The sequence below is a fragment of the Bombina bombina genome, chromosome 1, assembly GCF_027579735.1.
Source record: "Bombina bombina isolate aBomBom1 chromosome 1, aBomBom1.pri, whole genome shotgun sequence".
Taxonomy (NCBI): domain Eukaryota; kingdom Metazoa; phylum Chordata; class Amphibia; order Anura; family Bombinatoridae; genus Bombina; species Bombina bombina.
The window spans coordinates 624,433,533-624,456,184 of record NC_069499.1 but is presented as its reverse complement, the minus strand read 5'-3'; the positions used below and the strand labels follow the sequence as shown (position 1 = coordinate 624,456,184).

General features: G+C 36.4%; 1 protein-coding gene across 1 annotated transcript in view; it reads right to left on the bottom strand.

The window, feature by feature from the left end:
• Positions 1-10,694: 10,694 nt before the first annotated feature.
• AR (androgen receptor) overlaps positions 10,695-22,652 on the bottom strand; it is a 483,459-nt gene continuing 471,501 nt past the window's right edge. The window contains exon 8 of the mRNA XM_053699025.1: positions 10,695-22,239. Coding sequence (XP_053555000.1) covers positions 22,084-22,239 — 156 coding nt within the window. The 3' untranslated portion in view covers positions 10,695-22,083. The remainder of the gene's footprint in view (positions 22,240-22,652) is intronic.

Sequence of the window (22,652 nt, the reverse complement as noted above, 5' to 3'; positions counted from 1 at the left end):
TGCGATGTGGGGGCAGCAGTTTAGGGGTTAATAGGTTTATTTAGTTGCAGAGATGTGGGTGGCCGGAGGTTTAGGGGTTAATAACTTTATTGAATAGTCGCAATGTGGGTGGGCGGCAGATTAGGGATTAATAGGTTTATTATAGTGTTTGCGATGCTGCATGGCAGCGGTTTAGGGGTTAATAGGTAGTTTATGGGTGTTTGTGCACTTTGTAACACTTTAGTTATGAGTTTTGAGTACTGCTCTCAGATGGCGGTATGGATTGTGTCGGTATAGGCTGTAACACAAGCATATTAGCCTGAACACACAACCTGTAATACCGGCACTATGAAAATCTCACGTAAAAACGTAATTTTTTTGAGTGCGGTATTGACATTGCGTTACAGGCTAAAATGCTTGCGGTATAGCTATAGCGATACGACTCCAAATAGTGCGTTACTGCTTTTGCGCTGAAATTTCCATTTTTCAACGTTAAAATCCGCAACGCAAAACTCGTAATCTAGGTGTAAGTTTCTAAACAATAACAATTTTCAAGTAAACTGTCCATTTAATGTTTTCATTCTTTGCTTTTTCTTCTTTGCTATTTACAACTCTGTACCTGAACTTTCTAATAATTAAAATTTATGGGACGACTAATTTTTATTACCTACATCTGGAGAACCAGATATAAGGTGCAATCTGCTCAGTGACAGAAAACAGTGTCTCTATCAGGACACAAACATTAGGTCAATTAGAGTTGAATCACTGGGATATCTTGGGACATGTGTTGATCACTTTTGTGTTACAGGATGACCAACTATGACAGACATATCATGCTTGGTATCACGATAATCCTCATGATGTCACAATGGGATTGCTTCTAAGTGTATGTGTACTGTGTATACATAACTAAAGTTGTAAGGTATCCTATAACTTTAGCCAGGGCTTGCAATGGGTTTATGGCATGTCATAAAAAGGGGTGGTTACTTTCCTTGATTACTGTAGAAGGGGCCTGATCAGAAACCTCTCCTCAGGAAAACAATTATTTAATTGTGATTGTAACAAAATAATATTGTCATTCTACATAGGAGGCTGCAGAAAAAACAGCATATGTGACCATCTTTCCTTGCCAAGCCACCTTGGGACAGATATCTAAGCTATGACAGTATTAGGTTCTGTTTTTTTACTCTTTTTATTTTAAAAACTGTTGTTTTGTGTAATTGAGTTTAACTCATTTTTTATATATTAATGCACTGACTTTTTTGTTCATTTTAATACATTTTTGCCTTTGTGTAATATCTGAACAGCGTTACCGAAGAGACTAGTAATAACAATACTGTGTATTTTAGATTGATTTTGTGTTCTGGGTTTTTCCTTAGGATTTCACATATAATAATCTTAAATTGGTGGCAGCAGGGGCAGATTCATATGGGTGGCATTAAAGGGGAGTTTGGGCATTTTTCTGGGTCTAATACAGAGAGAGAGAGTGTTTGTTAACCCTTGCACCCACTGAACTAAGTCACAGGCTTGTCTGGAATGGCTAGACTGTGACAAACTGGTTATGGTGGAAAGAGTTGGTTTACCCTTTCTGTGACAAACTGTTGACTGTTGCAGAGTTGGTAAAACCCTGTACATCACATGGCTAATATAAAAATAATGGATTTTTCCATGAGAATGAAAGCTTGTGATCACATACGCCATGCAGTAACTATCCACATACTAACTTGGATTGAATAGATGATTCAGCAGCACAGTGTAACTCCCTCTATAAACCTATCACTACCACACATCAGCCTTTAACAGCACAAGATAAAAATGTTTGACTTGTATTTTATAAAACTTACTTTATCACAGTTTGGTCACTCTGACCCATTGGGGGATATCTATCAAGTATATAGGTCCATAATATCCTTTAGGGAAGGTGGAAAAGATGTGGGTAATATACCATCAGACCCCTCAACGACAAACCTATGGATCAAAGGGAGATAGTGCCTTATGCCAAGTTTATAAAGTTTAAAAAGGAGAGAGAGAGAACAGAAGCATTATTGGGCACACTTTAGAGGTGTATTACCATTGTACAATTAGGTGGAGTATGTATGTAGATGTAATGAGGCCTAGTTATCAACGTGTCTACTTTTCCTGCCTTCGCCGGCCCAATATGCTCGCCTAAGCTCGCCTCACATCGCTGTCGCGGACCTGCAAAAATTCGCCTAAGTTATCAAAAAAGCTGTCAAAAAGCCACGCACCAAGTACGGGGCGATGAGCAGCGGACTGTGAGAGTTATCACTCATCCGATCTCGCTGCTCTTCGGCTTTTTCACAGCTTTCTTGCTAGCCCCTATACCGGCGACCCGGAGCCTCCCGCAACTAAATAAAGTTACTAACCCCTAAACCGCCGCTCCTAGACCCCGCCGCAACTCTTATAAATGTATTAACCCCTAAACCGCTGCTCCTAGACCGCGCCGCAACTCTTATAAATGTATTAACCCCTAAACCGCCGCTCCCGGACACCGCTGCCACCTACATTATACCTGGTAACCCCTATCCTGCCCCCCCTATACCGTCGCCCTCTATAATAAAGTTATTAACCCCTATCCTGCTGATCCCGCACCTCGCCGCAACTAAATAAATAGTTTAACCCCTAAACCGCCGCTCCCTGACCCCGCCGCAACCTATATTAAATTTATTAACCCCTATCCTGCCCCCCCTACACCGTCGCTACCTATAATAAATTTATTAACCCCTATCCTGCCCCCCCTACACCGTCGCCACCTATAATAAATTTATTAACCCCTATCCTGCCCCCCCTACACCGTCGCCACCTATAATAAATTTATTAACCCCTATCCTGCCCCCCACTACACCGCCGCCACTGTAATAAAATTATTAACCCCTAAACCTAAGTCTAACACTAACCCTAACAACCCCCTAACTTAAATATTAATTAAATAAATCTAAATATTTCTATTATGAACTAAATTAATCATATTTAAAACTAAATACTTACCTTTAAAATAAACCCTAATATAGCTACAATATAAATAATAATTATATTGTAGCTATCTTAGGATTTATTTTTATGTTACCGGCAAATTTCAATTTATTTTAACTAGGTACAATAGCTATTAAATAGTTATTAACTATTTAATAGCTTACCTAGCTAAAATAAAGAGAAATTTACCTGTAGAATAAAAACTAACCTAAGTTACAATTACACCTAACACTACACTATACTTAAATAAATTATTCCTATTTAAAACTAAATACTTACCTGTAAAATAAACCCTAAGGCCTAGATTTAGAGTTGGGCGGTAGCCGTGAAAACCAGCGTTAGAGGCTCCTAACGCTGGTTTTTACCTCCCTCTGGTATTTGGAGCCAGTCATTAAAGGGTCTAACGCTCACTTTCCAGTTGCGACTTTTCCATACCGCAGATCCCCTTACGTCATTTGCTTATCCTATCTTTTCAATGGGATCTTTCTAACGCCGGTATTTAGAGTCGTGTCTGAAGTGAGCGTTAGAATTCTAACGACAAAACTCCAGCCGCAGAAAAAAGTCAGTAGTTAAGAGCTTTCTGGGCTAACGCCGGTTTATAAAGCTCTTAACTACTGTGCTCTAAAGTACACTAACACCCATAAACTACCTATGTACCCCTAAACCGAGGCCCCCCCACATCGCCGCCACTATATTTAAATTTTTTAACCCCTAATCTGCCGCTCTGTACACCGGCGCCAACTACGTTATACTTATGTACCCCTAATCTGCTGCCCCTAACACAGCCGACCCCTATATTATATTTATTAACCCCTAATCTGCCGCCCCCAATGTCGCCTCCACCTAACTACACTTATTAACCACTAATCTGCCGACCAGACCTGAGCGATACTATAATAAATGTATTAACCCCTAATCCGCCTCACTCCCGCCTAAATAACCCTATAATAAATAGTATTAACCCCTAATCTGCCCTCCCTAACATTGCCGACACCTAACTTCAAGTATTAACCCCTAATCTGCCGACAGGAGCTCACCGCTACTCTAATAAATTTATTAACCCCTAAAGCTAAGTCTAAGTTTAACCCTAACACCCCCCTAAATTAAATATAATTTAAATCTAACAAAATAAATTAACTCTTATTAAATAAATAATTTGTATTTAAAGCTAAATACTTACCTGTAAAATAAACCCTAATATAGCTACAATATAAATTATAATTATATTGTAGCTATTTTAGGATTAATATTTATTTTACAGGCAACTTTGTATTTATTTTAACCAGGTACAATAGCTATTAAATAGTTAAGAACTAAGAGCCAATCAGATTGAGCTCGCATTCTATTGGCTGTTCCGATCAGCCAATAGAATGCGAGCTCAATCTGATTGGCTGATCCAATCAGCCAATCGGATTGAACTTGAATCTGATTGGCTGATTCCATCAGCCAATCAGAATATTCCTACCTTAATTCCGATTGGCTGATAGAAACCTATCAGCCAATCGGAATTCGAGGGACGCCATCTTGGATGACGTAATTTAAAGGAACCGTCATTCTGCTAGTAGGCGTCGGTTGAAGAGGATGTTCCGCGTCGGCTTGGAAGAAGATGGCTCCGCTACGCTCCGGAAGAAAGAAGATTGAAGATGCGGCTTGATAGAAGACTTCATCCCGATGATGGACTTCCGACTTCAGCCCGATGATGGAGTTCTTCAGCCGCCGCTTGGATCCAGACTTCAGCCCGAGGATGGATGTCACTCTTCAGCCCCCTGCTTGGGCTTGGATCAAGACTTCGGACCCTCTTCTGGACAGATCGGGACCCGGTGAGGTGAAGACAAGGTAGGGAGATCTTCAGGGGCTTAGTGTTAGGTTTTTTTAAGGGGGGTTTGGGTTAGATTAGGGGTATGTGGGTGGTGGGTTGTAATGTTGGGGGGGTATTGTATGTTTTTTTTTACAGGCAAAAGAGCTGAATTCTTTGGGGCATGCCCCGCAAAGGGCCCTTTTCAGGGCTGGTAAGGTAAAAGAGCTTTGAACTTTTTAAATTTAGAATAGGGTAGGGCATTTTTTTATTTTGGGGGGCTTTGTTATTTTATTAGGGGGCTTAGAGTAGGTGTAATTAGTTTAAAATTGTTGTAATATTTTTCTAAAGTTTGTAAATATTTTTTTATTTTTTGTAACTTAGTTCTTTTTTATTTTTTGTACTTTAGTTAGTTTATTTCATTGTATTTATTTGTAGGAATTGTATTTAATTTATTTATTGATAGTGTAGTGTTAGGTTTAATTGTAGATAATTGTAGGTATTGTATTTAATTAATTTATTGATAGTGTAGTGTTAGGTTTAATTGTAACTTAGGTTAGGATTTATTTTACAGGTAATTTTGTAATTATTTTAACTAGGTAACTATTAAATAGTTCTTAACTATTTAATAGCTATTGTACCTGGTTAAAATAAATACAAAGTTGCCTGTAAAATAAATATTAATCCTAAAATAGCTACAATATAATTATAATTTATATTGTAGCTATATTAGGGTTTATTTTACAGGTAAGTATTTAGCTTTAAATAGGAATAATTTATTTAATAAGAGTTAATTTATTTCGTTAGATTTAAATTATATTTAATTTAGGGGGGTGTTAGGGTTAAAGTTAGACTTAGCTTTAGGGATTAATAAATTTATTATAGTAGCGGTGAGCTCCTGTCGGCACATTAGGGGTTAATACTTGAAGTTAGGTGTCGGCAATGTTAGGGAGGGCAGATTAGGGGTTAATACTATTTATTATAGGGTTATTGAGGCGGGAGTGAGGCGGATTAGGGGTTAATACATTTATTATAGTAGCGCTCAGGTCCGGTCGGCAGATTAGGGGTTAATAAGTGTAATTAGGTGGAGGTGACGTTGGGGGCGGTAGATTAGGGGTTAATAAATATAATATAGGGGTCGGCGATGTTAGGGCAGCAGATTAGGGGTACATAGGGATAATGTAGGTGGCGGGGGTATACGGAGCGGCAGATTAGGGGTTAAAAAAATATGCAGGGGTCAGCAGATTAGGGGTTAATAAGTGTAAGGTTAGGGATGTTTAGACTCGGGGTACATGTTAGAGTGTTAGGTGCAGACGTAGGAAGTGTTTCCCCATAGGAAACAATGGGGCTGCATTAGGAGCTGAACGCGGCTTTTTTGCAGGTGTTAGGTTTTTTTTCAGCTCAAACAGCCCCATTGTTTTCTATGGGGGAATCGTGCACAAGTACGTTTTTGAAGCTGGCCGCGTCCGTAAGCACCGCTGGTATCGAGAGTTGAAGTTACGGTAAATATGCTATACGCTCCTTTTTTGGAGAGTTGAAGTTGCGGTAAATATGCTATACGCTCCTTTTTTGGAGCCTAACGCAGCCATTCTGTGAACTCTAAATACCAGCGGTATTTAAAAGGTGCGGCCAGAAAAAAGCACGCATAGCTAACGCACGCCTTTGGCCGCAAAACTCTAAATCTAGGCGTAAGATAGCTACAATATAATTAATAATTACATTGTAGCTATCTTAGGATTTATATTTATTTTACAGGTAACTTTGTATTTATTTTAGCTAGTTAGAATAGTTATTAAATAGTTATTAACTATTTAATAACTACCTAGCTAAAAGAAACACAAAATTACCTGTAAAATAAATCCTAACCTAAGTTACAATTAAACACTACACTATCATTACATTAATTAAATAAATTACCTACAAATAACTACAATTAAATACAATTACATAAACTAACTAAAGTACAAAAAATAAAAAAAGCTAAGTTACAAAAAATAAAAAAAATAAGTTACAAACATTTTAAAAATATTACAACAATTTTAAGCTACTTACACCTAATCTAAGCCCCCTAATAAAATAACAAACACCCCAAAATAAAAAAATGCCATACCCTATTCTAAATTAAAAAAGTTCAAAGCTCTTTTACCTTACCAGCCCTTAAAAGGGCATTTTGTGGGGCATGCCCCAAAGAATTCAGCTCTTTTGCCTGTAAAAGAAGAATACAACCCCCCAACATTAAAACCCACCACCCACATACCCCTAATCTAACCCAAACCCCCCTTAAAATAACCTAACACTAATCCCCTGAAGATCATCCTACCTTGAGTCGTCTTCACTCAGCCGAGCAGCGATGGAACCGAAGAGGAGACCCGGAGCGGCAGAAGTTATCCTCCAAGCGGCGCTGAAGAAATCTTCCATCCGATGAAGTGATCCTCCAAGCGGCGCTGAAGAAGTCTTCCATCCGGGCGATGTCATCTTCCAAGAGGTGCTGAAGAAGTCTTCTATCCGGGCGATGTCATCTTCCAAGCGGGGTCTTCAATCTTCATCCCGCCGACGCAGAACATCCTTCTTTACCGACGGACTACCGACGAATGAAGGCTCCTTTAAGGGACTTCATCCAAGATGGTGTCCCTTCAATTCCGATAGGCTGATTTTTTGTACTTTAGTTAGTTTATGTAATTGTATTTAATTGTAGTTATTTGTAGTTAATTTATTTAATTCATTTAAAGATAGTGTAGTGTTAGGTTTAATTGTAACTTAGGTTAGGATTTATTTTACAGGTCATTTTGTATTTCTTTTAGCTAGGTAGTTATTAAATAGTTAATAACTATTTAATAGCTATTGTACCTAGTTAAAATAAATTGAAAGTTGCCTGTAAAATAAAAATAAATCCTAAGATAGCTACAATATAATTATTATTTATATTGTAGCTATCTTAGGGTTTATTTTAAAGGTAAGTATTTAGTTTTAAATAGGATTAATTTAGTTTATAATAGAAATATTATTTAGATTTATTTAATTAATATTTAAGTTAGGGGGTGTTAGGGTTAGTGTTAGACTTAGGTTTAGGGGTTAATAAATTTATTACAGTGGCGGCGGTGTAGTGGGGGGCAGGATAGGGGTTAATAAATGTTTTATAGGTGGCGACAGTGTAGGGGGGCAGATTAGGGGTTAATAAATTTAATATAGGTTGCGGTGGGCTCCGGGAGCGGCGGTTTAGGGGTTAATATGTATAGAGTAGCTTGCGGTGGGCTCCGGGAGCGGCGGTTTAGGGGGTAATAACTTTATTTAGTTGCGGCGGTGTAGGGGGGACAGATTAGTGGTGTTTAGACTCGGGGTACATGTTAGGGTGTTAGGTGTAGACAGCTCCCATAGGAATCAATGGGATGTCTGGCAGCAGCGAACTTGTACTTTCGCTATGGTCAGACTCCCATTGATTCCTATGGGATCCGCCGCCTCCAGGGTGGCGGTTTGAAAACCAGGTACGCTGGGCCGGAAAAGTGCCGGGCGTACCTGCTAGTTTTTTGATAACTAGCAAAAGTAGTCAGATAGTGCCGCACTTGTGTGCGGAACATCTGGAGTGACGTAAAAATCGATCTGTGTCGGACTGAGTCCGGTGGATCGAAGTTTACGTCACAAAATTCTACTTTTGCCGGGCTCTAGCCTTTGATAACTAAGGCGAATCAGCCTCGCCACAAATACGCTGCGGAATTCCAGCGTATTTGAGGTTGACGGCTTGATAACTAGGCCACAAAGTTAATACAATTTTAAAACATAACGTTTATTAAATAATATTAAAAAATATTGTGGACCATGCCACCATTAAACTAGAATAAGACACAAATGTTAAGATCAAGTTAAAGAAAAGAAAAAAGATTAATTTACATTGCAAACTCTCCAATTCGGGGAAAAAAACCCCAAAATACAATTAATCAATGTCTATAATTATCAACGTTTCTAGATGTTGTGAAGATAAGTTAATCCATGGTTATATAAACCGTCTAAGGAGAGCGGTCTTAATCTACAATATAATGCTTAATGGCATGGCTGAAGTAAGCATTTAGTATTAAACATAAATTCGCCCGTCTTTGTTATTAAGCTAATACCGCCACAAGTTTCCCAAAGACCGCTAACTAGTTTTGAATGAAGTTAAATTATATTGCCAAAATAGGCCAACAAATATTATATCAACCAGCTATTAATTTTAAAACAAACAAATTGAGGAGAGAAGCAGTGCTAACGCCTATCGCGCATTTGGCATCTGCTTTTGGCCTTTGAAAAGGAGGCTGCATGGATGAAGACATCGCCGGCTGGATGAAGATGGAAGAGGCTACACGGATGAAGACTTCTTGCTGCCCGGATGAAGACTTCTTGCCGGCTGGATGGATCCTTCAAGCGGAACTTCAAAAACTGTAAGTGGATCGTCGGGGGTTAGTGTTAGGTTTATTTAAGGGTTTTTTGGGTGGGTTTATTTTTAGAGTAGGGTCTGGGCAGTAAAAGCTAAATGCCCATACAAATGCCCTTTTCAGGGCAATGGGGAGCTTAGGTTTTTTAGATAGGGTTTTTATTTGGGGGGTTGGTTGTGTGGGTGGTGGGTTTGTATTTTTCTTTACAGGTAAAAGAGCTGATTTATTTGGGGCAATGCCCCGCAAAAGGCCCTTTTAAGGTCCATTGGTAGTTTATTGTAGGCTAGGGTTTTTTTTTTATTTTGGGGGGGCTTTTTTATTTTGATAGGGCTAGTAGATTAGGTGTAATTCTAGCGCTGCGGAATCTGTTGGCGCTCTACAAATAACCGATAATAATAATAATTTGTTTTTATTTTTGATACTGTTTTTTTTTTTTGTAACTTAGTGTTTGTTTTTTTGTAACTTAGTTTTTTTTTGTAACAGTAATTTTTTATTGTAGATTTAAATAATTTGAGTAGTGTTAGTTTTTTTTTTCATATGTACTATAGTTAATTTAATTGGTAGTTTAATGTAATTTTTGTATAATAGTTAGGGTAAGTTAATTAATAGTTTAATTTAATTCTACAGGTAAGTTTTAATTTATTATAAGATAGAGATGTTGTAATTTTAATGTAAAATTAGTCGGTTGTTAGGTTTAGGGGTTAATAGCTTAATTTAGTTTATGGTGACGTGGGGGGCTGGGGGTTTAGGGGTTAATAAGTTTAGTTAGTGGTAGTGATGTGCCAGGCCAGGGGTTTAGGGGCTAATACTTTTATTTAGTTGAGGTGGGGTCCGGGAGCGGCGGGATAGGGGTTAATACTTTTATTTAGTTGGAGTGGGGTCCGGGAGTGGCGGGATAGGGGTTAATACTTTTATTTTGTTGCGGTGGGGTCCGGGAGTGGCGGGATAGGGGTTAATACTTTTATTTAGTTATGGTGGGGTCCAGGATCGGTGGGATAGGGGTTAATAACTTTTATTAGTGGCGGCGATGTCGGGGCGGCGGATTAGGGGTGTTTAGACTCAGGGCTTATGTTAGGTGTAAACATAACTGATTTTCTACTATATAAATCAATGGGATATCTGGCAGCATCGAACATAAGCTTTCACTGCTTTCAGACTGCTATTGCATCCGCGGCCTCCAGGGTGGCGGATTGAAAACCAGGTACGCTGGGGCAGAATAGCTGTGAGCATACCGGTTAACTATTTGATAACTTTTAGAAAGTGTCAAATAGTGCCGAATGTGTATTTGGAACATTTGTAATGACGTAAGCATTGATCTGTGTCGGATTGAGACCGGCGGATCATATGTGACGTCACAAATTTCAACTTTTGCCGGTGTGTAGGCTTTGATAACTAGGTCCAATCAAGCTCGCCACAATTATGCTGCGGAATTCCAGCGTATTTGCGGTTGACGGCTTGATAGATATCCCTGTGTGTGTGTGTGTGTGTGTGTGTGAAAAGCAGGAAAAAAACACAAACATAAGTAGAATCACATTCAACTTTATAGGTGTGTCAGTCAAAGAAAGACAAGATGCAGATCATTTGGTAGTTTCTACATGACACATATAGAGATATATCAATCCATATATGTTTATACATATAATTCATATACATACTTTTTTTAAAAAAAATGACAGCTATAGCATTTTAAAAATGAATAAAAATGTAATTTTTTTTTCTTTCTTCCTCTTTTGAACTAAACATTATAACAAGAAATAAGCAACAATTATCCCATTGGATCCAAGTGCAAATAACTTTTTAAAGTAAAGGGGAGAAGGTACAGCCATGATGGCAGCGCAGGCATTCCAAGAGGTCGGGTCTGTCGGACTGTGGGCATCTGTGAATAAATGTTATGTCCATACAAATCAAATCCTCTTTATAATATCGAGTTCAGAGCAGAATACACAAACAGCCCCATAGAAAAGTAAAATGTCATTAAAGATGGGGCGAGCTCATCATGAGGTGCGTGATCACTTTAATTCCTTCTTTGCTTGATAGGGGCACTACTTTTTAATGGACCCCTTTGGTAGCAGTTGAGATAAGGCACTGCAGGAGTTCATGAGCCCTATGAAAATCAGTCTCAAGTCCTAGACCTTAGCGCTTTGCAGACCCCAGCCTGTCTGCTGTATGTTACACTAATGCTTGTAAGCAGTTGAGATAGGTAGCGTCAAATTGTTTTAACCTTTTAATTACAGAATAGGGCTGCAATGGAGCCCTCCTAATAGACTAAAGCAAAAACAAAAACCTTGCTGAGGAATAGTGACAGGTAGTTTGAAGTATACAATACAACACAAGTAATATGCACAATAATAAGCCACTTCAGTGAGTTATATGTAACAAGGAGACAAGACAACACAGGAGTGTTACATGAAGCAGGCAAGGTGCTAGCAGCAAATAGGTAGCTGATATATGTGTAGTAGCCTGCTGCTAGCATCCTGTAGGTAGTAGAACATGTATATATATATATATATATATATATACATACATTAGGTAGTCTTTTTGGCACTATGAACATCAGTAAAGATCCCCAGGCAAAGCAGTAAAAACTAGGTTGTTAGCCTCTGTAACAAACTGAGCATTTGACATATTTATCTTTGAGGATCAAATCCAACATTACAATGTCACCCTACATGACTATGCCACTTGCTTACCATCATTTGTCCTGTTAGACAGTGTTTCTATTGGTGACCTGTTGAGATGAAAAGCTTAATGTTTGACCTGTATACAAAGTACAGGTAACTTGTATACATTTAGATAACATACTGTGGAATATTAGAGATGGAAAGACAAAAAAATATTTTTTATTGTTGTTTAAAACATTTCATTAAAATGAGTGTCGGTTTTAATGAGAACTGTGGTGCTAGGTGTCCCTGATCATAGCTGTAGCATTCCCAACTCTCAAAAGCGTCATCTGACAAACAAATTGGATGCCATTCCCATTTTTTGTCCTTTGCTTTAGCATGACAAAAGAGAGATGCCTTTTGGGCAAAAGAGGTATTTAAATAAGCAAAGCAGAAAACAATTGTAGAAAAAGAGGCTTGGTTTGTAGTCTGAGATGTTTAGAAAACAAATGGACAATGAAATCATGAGAAAATGTTGTCATGTTTACAGCCAAAGTTAGTGTCTTCTTGCTCTTTATTTAACAATATATTAATTTGTGAAGTAGTTTTTAAAATATTTTTCATGAAACTAATAGTGATTGTTGTGTGTCTGTGTACATAAACATATTTTTTTGGTTCATATGCTGTGTTTTTGCCAGATATTTGTTGAAAAATAAAAAAAGTAGGATTTAAGCATGTGCAGCTTTTGTCATATAATTATTTAATGAATTTTACTCATGTTTAAAAAACTACTGAATCCAATAGTTTTGATGTTTCAATAATTGTATATTACGTTTGAACCAAATACAAGAAAATGAATAGATTAAAAGTTTAAACTCTAGTAACAATGCATATCTCATGGCACGGGAAAGTCTAGTATCATATACCTGACTGTATAGTTCTACAAAGAAGGATTGAGCATTGATTTGTGTTTGAGATACACAACTCAACCTGACTCTACATTTTATACCCATGTAATTACACATTCAACACTAGTCCTGCCACAGATGTTTTAGTGACTGTAATCATGACATGGTAAACTAACAAAAAGGGGAGCACTGGGGATAAGTGGCGCTTTCACACTGTCAATGTCAGGGGACTGTGTACATTGTACACAACTAACTTCTTGCGCAATAGACAAATAAAAACCTTTGATATTGATTTCCCCAATTGCTTCAGTGTTGCAAAGAAAGAGAAACAAGACCAGTTATTTTAACCTTAAATCTGCAATGCCAAAGGATCTTTAGATTCCCTCCTGCTATGGGAATACTTGATTTTTTTTGCTTACTATCATTAGCAGGATTCATATAGATGTGTAGGTAGTAGTGAGTTGCTTTGCTTTACATTTAGCCCAAAAGGTAGAGTGGGGATTCTACCTCTTCCTCTCCCCAAACATTTTACACAATGCCCTGATTACAGAATATATTTTTTAATTTTGCTAAACATACAAAGTGCAATCATCATGTTCGATAGCCAGGCCCTTCTCTAATCTCTCTGAAGAGTGGCCTGTTGTGTTCGCAACATGTTCTTTGTGCTTAATGTCATCCTAAACAACATGTTAGCTACGTTAGTCCGTACAAACAAATCAAGCTACTATCCCCTTGCCAGTGTAGCTGAAGGTCAGCAAACAAATAGTGCAGAGCAATGATTTTTTTCTGCTGTCTAAGCTATGCATACTATTATATTAGTGCTAGGTTATGGAACGCATATGTCTCCTTAAGAGCAGCTTGTTAGGGTCAGAGAATCACCCCAGACAATGTATCAATAATTGTGTTGCAGACTACAGAGTACATAGCTACCAATTTAAGAGGAGGTTATGGCAGCTGTAAGCTCCCCAAAATGCTTTGCATTTCTCAAAGTTATCAACCCCCATAAATATGAAATGGTATAGTGTTGTCATTTGCAAGTTTTCTAAGACAATAATCAGTTAATATGCTGTAAACAAATATTTCTATCATCTTTTCTACATGTAAAAAATGATTTTTGTATGGAAAAGAGTTCAGCAGCTGTTAAAATGCACTTTATAACATTAATGTTGATGAATACATACTGGAACATGAATCTAACTTTATGGTAAACGAGTGAGTTATTTCAAACTATAGGTCAGTGTTTCTCAATTCCAGTCCTCAAAGACCCCTAACAGGCCAGATGTAATAGATTTACGCACAGGTGAGACAGTTATACTAATTGAGCCAATGAACAGCCTGTTATGGCTCCTTAAGGACTGGGATTGAGAAACTGCTATAGATGATGTGTGACTAAGCTGCCTATCAGGGTTCTTCCTGTGAAGAGATACTCAAGTAGCTCTGAAAATGCACCTTCCCCAATTATTATGGGGGTCCTGAAATACAACAGGCTACTTAACATCAAAGTAACGTGCTTTACTATGGAAAATAATGACTATGGTTATTCATGTTATATTTTTGTTCCTATGCTATCCTTTGTTGAAGAGTAGATCTATCTAAGCTGATAGGAGCTCAGAGTGTGCATGTGTCTTTAGCATTCTTTGGCAGTAGGGTTTGCAAATATATATAACATTGCCATAAACATTGTTGCAAACACTTTTGTCTAATGGCTAAGCACACACCTTAAACTGCTGAGCTATTTCCACCCCTGTGCTGAGCTGTTTTTCAGTTTTTAGATGCTGCTCATATTTAGGCGCTACTGTAGGTAATTTTTTTCAGTGAGAAACCCACATATATTATATATCTTTTTTTGCCCGGAGACTCAGCAGATTCGTATAAATAAGGGATGATGATCATGTGTTGTCATGCGCACTGAAAGGGTTAACAAAATGATGCAAAGACAAGAATAATTGATAATAGAAGTAAATTGGAAAGTTAATTTAAATGTCATGCTCTATCCAATCAATCTAAGTTTAATTTAAAAACTGATGCAAAATAAGATATGAAAATCTCCAACTTGGCAAAGAACATAAAAAATGTAATAATAATCTCCAATTTTTTATATTTAGTATTTGAGGTTTTGGTTTGTTTCCTCTGGATCAATGCAAACAAAACTTGTATTAAAGAGGACACAAATTGATTGGCTTAATAGATGTTTGTATACTCTTCAGCCTTAATAGTTACTTTGTAAGCAGTCATTTCTCTACGTTTTTGTGTTCCCGGAGACTTCATGCTCAAGGTCCCCTGCTCTATAAGCCGCTTCAAAAACATCTCCTTGAAAATAAAACTCAATTTCCCTGATCGCATGATACAGGAACATGCACCATGGACAAGGGCACAGTAACTGAGCAAATGAATTTCTAACCTAGTGATGGGGTTGTCTAGTATTATACTTGCTGTGTACCTTATGAACCAGTTATTTAACATCACATTATTATAAGCTTTAAAACCTTAAAGGTATATTGTACTGTAAATCTTCCTTCACTTGAATGTGTTCCCAATTATCTGTTTTGCATGATGGAGTGAATTTTTTTTTTTTCCTTTTTACAAATAGCTTCTTTATCTTTATTTTGCTATTTAAAATATATGTTTTGTCTGTTGATACAGCGACCTATACTGAAAATATGAATGCTTTAGTTAGTATTCCTTATAGAAACACTGTGTAATCAAAAGGCAACAAGCAACAATCAAGTTTGCAGTAGGGGTATAAGAGACAGGTAATATTGTTCTCTCTAAGGGCCTGATATTTAAAACCTTGCTTCTCAGGGGAGATATTGTAACAAGTCTCTTCTGTACGGCAAAGACCTTAAAAAAATATTTAGAAACACAAATTTTATCTTGAGAAATGTTTATGTGAAACGGAGACCCCTACATTAGAACACAAGGTCTAAAACCAGTTTTACAGTACAAAGTTCCTTAAATTTATAGAGCTAAATGTGAAAAGCTCTATTGATATGTGGCCATTTTGGCCCAGATTACAAATGGGGCGCGATATCAATATCACTGTACCGTGATAAATTAGTGCATAAATTGATATTACAAGTCCATGGTAAAATAGATTTACCAGAGAAGGCTTAGCATGGCCAACATCCCTATAGCGTGCCCTATACTTTCAATGGATATTGTGACCGTGCTAAATATCTCTCATATTACAAGATGAAAGTTATGGGTTGTAATTCAAGCACAACCAAAGCAGCGCTAACATTTTAACCCTCTACTCTAGCCGTTTAGGTTTGCCAAAATAAACAATTTTATCACAAAACAATTAAAGGGACAGTGTACTATAAATATTCTCTCTTTAATGCATTACCTTTATTTTGTCATTTGAAATAGCTACGTTTGCCTGGTGTATCCAAACCTATTCTTAAATTTTATTTTATTGCGAACAAGAAGCTACAAAAAAAAGGATACATTATTAACCAAATTCTCCCTAGAAGTGGTGGTCAAAGTAGATTTTTAGAACTTAGAAAAAAAAAAGAGAAACTGAATGAATTTTTAAAATTCAGTCATTAGAGCCAATGGTATACATTAATTTGTATGTTTTTTTTACCTGAATAAAATCTGATTGTTTGTCATTAACTACCTTTTCTATGTATCTGATTAATCCTATAAAATATAATGGAGATTATTATGTTTTCATAATTTTATGAAGAGGATTGGTATTACTGAGTATTATAATATTTTCCCTTAAACGGACACAAAAAATTATTTCATGATACAGATTGAGCATACAACCCTAAACCACTTTCCAGTTTACTTCTATTATAGAATTTAATTCATTCTCTTGGTATCCTTTTTTGAAGGAACAGCAATGTATCACGAAAGTTTAATTTTGACTTTACTCTCCCTTGAATATTAAATCTGGACAATTGTATTGTCTTATGAAAAGTTATATTAATATTATTTTTTTAATACTAAATCTGAAAAAATTGAGTTTTATAAAATCTCTATTTATTTCTTTGAAAGGTTATTAAAGTAATTTCCTTCATGCTTATTTCATTATAGTCATGGGTTTTAAGAGCTGTTTGTGTTTTTATTCAGTTGTTAGTTATGTATTGATATGTATTATTAGGTCATGAATAAGGTTTTTATCAGGGAGTAAATCCCCTTTTCCTTTGAATGAGTCACTTTTTTTATGTCAAGAACCCGCCCAGTAGAGCAAGATGATCCTGGATTGGCTGATTTAAATTGGGAATGGTTGGGGCTTATTACTTAGCACAGCACCTTAAAGGGACACTGTACCAAAATATTTTCTTTCGTGATTCAGATTGAGCATGAAATTTTAAGCAACTTTCTAATTTACTCCTATTATCACATTTTCTTCATTCTCTTGGTATCTTTATTTGAAATGCAAGAATGTAAGTTTAGAAGCCGACCCATTTTTGGTGAACAAAAAACAAAAAAAAAGCTTAGATGCCTTCTTTTTCAAATAATGATAGCAAGAGAACGAAGAAAAATTGATAATAGGAGTAAATTAGAAAGTTGCTTAAAATTGCATGCTCTTTATGAATTACAAAAGAAAAAATTTGGGTACAGTGTCCCGTTAACAGAACAGACATATTTCTGATGAAGCAGTGTAAGAGCTACAAAAAGGTAAGAGCAGTGTCTGTTCTGTATCTCATAGCTCACCACAGGCGCTCCGTCATGGCCGAGACGCTACCAAGTTCACATGTGAGTATTCCTGTTTTTGTATGAAGTCACCTTTTGAGATTGAAAGGGTGTTCTCAGAGCCATTTCCGTACTAGTGTGATTTACTTTTACATTGTGATCACACTGTCTGTTGAGGGTATTCACTCACACTGCAAGATGAAAATTTCATTAAAAGCAAACAGTGAACTTAATACACTTTTAAGCCTCATGCGACTTGTGTTCTACCCTATTCTATGGATCCCTCAGTTCTGATTTAATTTTTTAACAGAAAAATAAATATCCTCAATGTCGTCCACTGTCAATACTCCCTAGCTGCCCTTCTGCAAACCCACCTTCTAGAGGAAGCATCATTGTATGGCATAGCCAACAAAAAGCCACACGTCCTGCCCTTTTAAATAGACTACTGTGTGTTCTTGGGACTCTAATGAATCTGGATTCGTAATATCAAGATGGTTTGTTCATGTGTCCAGCTTCAGTAAAGGCTCAGGTCTGCACACCAGTCTACTCTGAGGAGGCATGTGGTATGGCTTCTCATTGGCTGTGTGACTCTATAAAGCTCATCTGAAAAAATGTTTTTTTACAGAGGGTCAGCTGTGAATTGGAATAGATTTGTTAATAAGAATTATCATTCCTCATAGTATTCGTATTACATGTTTTTAATTGATTAGGAATTACAAGTCTGTATTTGGGAGAGTAATATATAATAAAAAAATAAATTGGGTTGGAATGGATAGTTATTATTTAGTTATAATTTAAATTCACCATAGTTGAGCAATAGTAGTACACATTTTGAATTTATACTGTATTTTATAAGTTCATGTGTTGGAGAGTGAGTATATAGGAATAAGCCTATAAAACAATATTGCAGTCTTGCAATAGCACAGCTTAGACGTGATATCTTATGAAAACTGGTATTGGATGTTGTAGATCATGTGTTGCAGTAGGAAATACACTAACAAAGTTAGAATTGTATAGAAATAATCCCCTTGGCAGAAGGATGTGTATTTAATGTAAACTGGAACACTATTGTTTTCTTTTCTTTCAAATCGTGTTTATTTTAAACTTTATTTATGTGTGATACTAGACTGAAAATCACATGGGCAATTTGAAGTGTAACTTATTTTTAAATTGGTCATGCTTAACAGTGGAGAATTAGAGGACTGTAGATTTTTTTTGGATTGATTAGATATATATTTTAGTTGTAGGACTTATATTATTATAACTATTATCTTTACTTGTAATAAGCTCATTCTTTAGCACTATGCATGAAGTACGATAAAGACTAGACAGGGAAGCAAGATTGGGAAAAAGGATTACAGAGCACTGCTTCTTAGCTAAATTACAATCTATAGGCATATGTAAATAGTTATAGTGTGGCATCAGCTCATACAAGATAAGATATACGTTTTGTGACTGGTGCTGCGAGAAGTTACATTTCCCCTGGGCATTGTTTGTAATATGCCTGATAAAATGGCTGGAGTAATTATTTGGCTGAGAAATACGTTGCAGATTACACTTCTTTGTATTTCTGTATTCAGTATGTTATGATGCTGGTATTTGATTGGTAGAATAGTTACGGTTAACTTAGAAATATTGAATGTAACATGTAAACAAAACATTTTAATATTTGCATTTGGATAGTGGTATCAATAGAATAATAATGGAACCAACATTGTAAAAATTTGTTAGAATTGAATGTTCAATTTTTTTTTTATAATTACTTTGACACTGCTATTCACTTTTTAGAATATCGGCTTCATTAGAGTTTTGCTGTATCCCTTTAAATTTACAGAACAGAACAGTGACAAACAAACTTTATTGAAATAAGTGGCTTTACAAAAAGGTTCCCACTCACAGGGCAGCTGACTAGAATAAAAGAATCTACCAATAGAAACTAAATTATATACCCTAGATAAATAAACTTCAGATGTAACTATAAATTAGCACTGTGGTCCCCAGTGATATCTTTGGAAAACCCTTAATACATGTGCCACCCCAATATACATTTTATATGTTTCTGACATTCCTGGGACTCTAGTATACAATATAAACAGAAAAAGTTAAAAGGCTGTGAGCTAATAAATTGTAGAGAATGAAACGGAAAAGGACTCTATCTAGCCACTAAATTTCTGTGCCACATGAGAGCATCCCTGAACCTTGGTTGACAATCTTTGTTTTAGCAACATAAGTGTTACAAACCTATACACTAACCAGTAATACATATACACACGAATGAGCCAATCAAATTGCAATGTTGTGTGTTGCAAATGGTAAACAGTAGTGGAGTAGGGTGGGATAAAAAAAGGGCACATTTTGGCTTCAATGCCTTAGACTGGATTAAACTTTTTTGTTTTTTTTTACTATTATTATATATTTTTAACAAGCAATATATTTTAAAAGCTGCCCTTGCCTAAGGATATGATAAACATGATACTATTGTGGCAGATTTGATATCACCTATTAACAAATGCAAATTGCTGCATTGGTCCAAGAAATAAGCAGGGTTGTTGCTTCTTTTTAGAAGATTAAAACATAATTACATAATTATTAAGAAATGTATTAGAGACCTTCCATAATTATACCGTTTACTTTTGTATGTGTTAATTGGAAATTAAAGGGATAGAAAGGTAAATAATGAAATGTGCATAGCTGCATTTTAATTGGAAGAATAAGTACTTTTGCAATATACTTTCATCAGCAAAAATGCTTGTAGAAAAATATATTACTGCTTTTCGGCAGCATATGCAGAGAACTGGCAATGGTGAGCGATGCTTCTAAAGAATTGTGTCTGAGCGGACATGATGTTTGAATACTGGTGCACAGGCCTCACAGGATATGTGCATATGCCACTGAAAATCAGTAATAACTTTAACTAGATGCATTAATGCTAATAGAAGTATATTGCAAAAATACTTCTATTTGAAATTGAAATGAACTCATGCACATTTCTTTTTTGACCTTTCTATCCCTTTAAGTGCAAACATAGTTTAGATCAGGTTGAAAGTTCTGTATACACTATAAGCTCTCATCTACTGTAAACAACTTAAAGGGACAATAAACACTTAATCAAATCAACATACTAGGGCGGTGTGAAAAAATATGAATGCATTAAAACTTTGCTTCAAATGTTTATCAACTGGAACTCACCAAATATCACTTGCCTTATTTGGAGTAGCCAGTCAGGACTTGTTACTCTAGTAAACACAACTAGCCACTGTCATTTTGTAAGCAAAACATCCATTGTTTTTCAGTTTGTTATTTTATAATGTCTGCTGAAGCCATATAGGGACAGATATGTGGCAGGGTTACACTTATGAAATCTGCTATATGTCCTTCCATTCATTAAAATATGGAAACTTAATTTTCGGAATGGGGGCAGAATAAATCATGAAAAAAAGTTTATTGCAAATATGTTTTACTACAAATAATTAAACATTATATATGAAAATGTCAGTCTTTACTGTTCCTTTAACATAGGTGGATATTTCAGGATATTGTCTGGGGTGAATTGTCTGACCCTGTAGCTGATCAATAGGATATGGAAGAAAGATACGGATTGACCCAGCTAGCACAGGTGATAAGATCATTGTTGTATTATTCATTCAGCAGCAGAAAAGCAACAGCTTCATTATAAGCAGAACTAAATAGACTAATAGAGCGGATACATTTAAACATTCCCCACCCCATATTATCCTCATACTTACAGCGCAAAACCACTTCTCTTCATTATAAGTACAACAACGGCTAATGCAAAGAGAAATCTGTCTAAAAGGAGACCAGTCTATCTAATGTAAAGGAAACCCCCTATTGCTTTATATAACTCCCAAGTCTGTCAACTACAAAATATAAGTATGTACCTGTATCATCTTCATCAAAAGATGACACTGTAGGTGTGTGTTAATAACTGTAATTTTGTTTTTCAATGGAGCATGCTGGTATGTATAAAAGCCATATTGGTTAATATATTGATCCTTAAATTCACAAACAAAAAATGCTTGTGCACAGGTCTACTGCCACAAAAAAAGTAGTAGAGGTTTTGCGATGACTGTATCTTTAAGCGTATTTTTTTCTTTGTACATAGGCAGTGTCAAAACGCTAATGTTGGCTACACCCGTTAATATTGGTTAACCCACTTTAGCTGATTATTGTGGATTTATGCAAAACTTGCTGACTGCTAAAATGTCAGCATAAGCAATTTTTTTCATTATCTTGCTAGCTTATCTTTAGTACACAGCACACTTTATTTTTAGAATTCTGGTGACAGTTGTCCCCATTTAATGGTAGGGATGGATGCAGAAGAGGTATGTCCAGTTTGTGGATTAACGCACTGTGTGCTCACTCACTTGTACCCCAGCCTGTCCTGTCTTGCCTGTATGTCTGCATATAAATGCACACAGATACAGAGGCATGGTATGTGTTCCTTTCCCCTCATATAGAAGTCCCATCACTCTTACTGCAAAAATGCAGGAAATCACACATCTGTTCAGTAATACAAGTCATAATTACATAGCTGATATAGGAGCAGTCCTCTTGGTACACCATGGTACCTTTAGGGTTGTGTTGGCATGACCCCTATTCTGCACACACATACATATAAGTGTGCAGAGATCACGCCTCCCCTCTGTGATGCACAAGGCTAGAGTCTGCGTTGCATATCTGAGTATGGTGACCCTTAAGGCACACTACAAGTGAGTGGGGGCTGGCCCTGTGAGGACCCTTCAGGAACTGTGGAAGTACAGGGGTTTGACTCTGCCAGAGAGGATCTTGGGGACCTGAACAGAAATTATTTCAGACATCATCTCGGGGAAGTCCACGCTCACCATCTGCGCCTTCACAAACAAGTCGAATGTAAACTGGTGTAACTCACGTGCAATCTTAAAAAAAACAAAGAATACAAATCAACTACTAAAACATATCTAACGTGTAAAATGTCAATAAAGTAAACATTTCTTATGTGTAAGATAAAATAAGAAACGTTTGTCAAGCTTCATTCAAAATCTGCCAATTTTATACACATAAAAAAAATAAAAAATATACAGTATATATATATATATATATATACACACACACACACACATATATATATATATATATATATATATATATATACACACACATACATACATGTATGTATTACATATATATATAGGACAATTACAAACTTGGACAAAAGTAAGAAAGACCAGGGAAATTGTAAACATAACAAATGTGAGGCTAACCAAAAAGTTCTGTACTTCAGTTACTCCTTGACTGTCCAACATCTATCTTCAAGTGCTGGAGATATCGC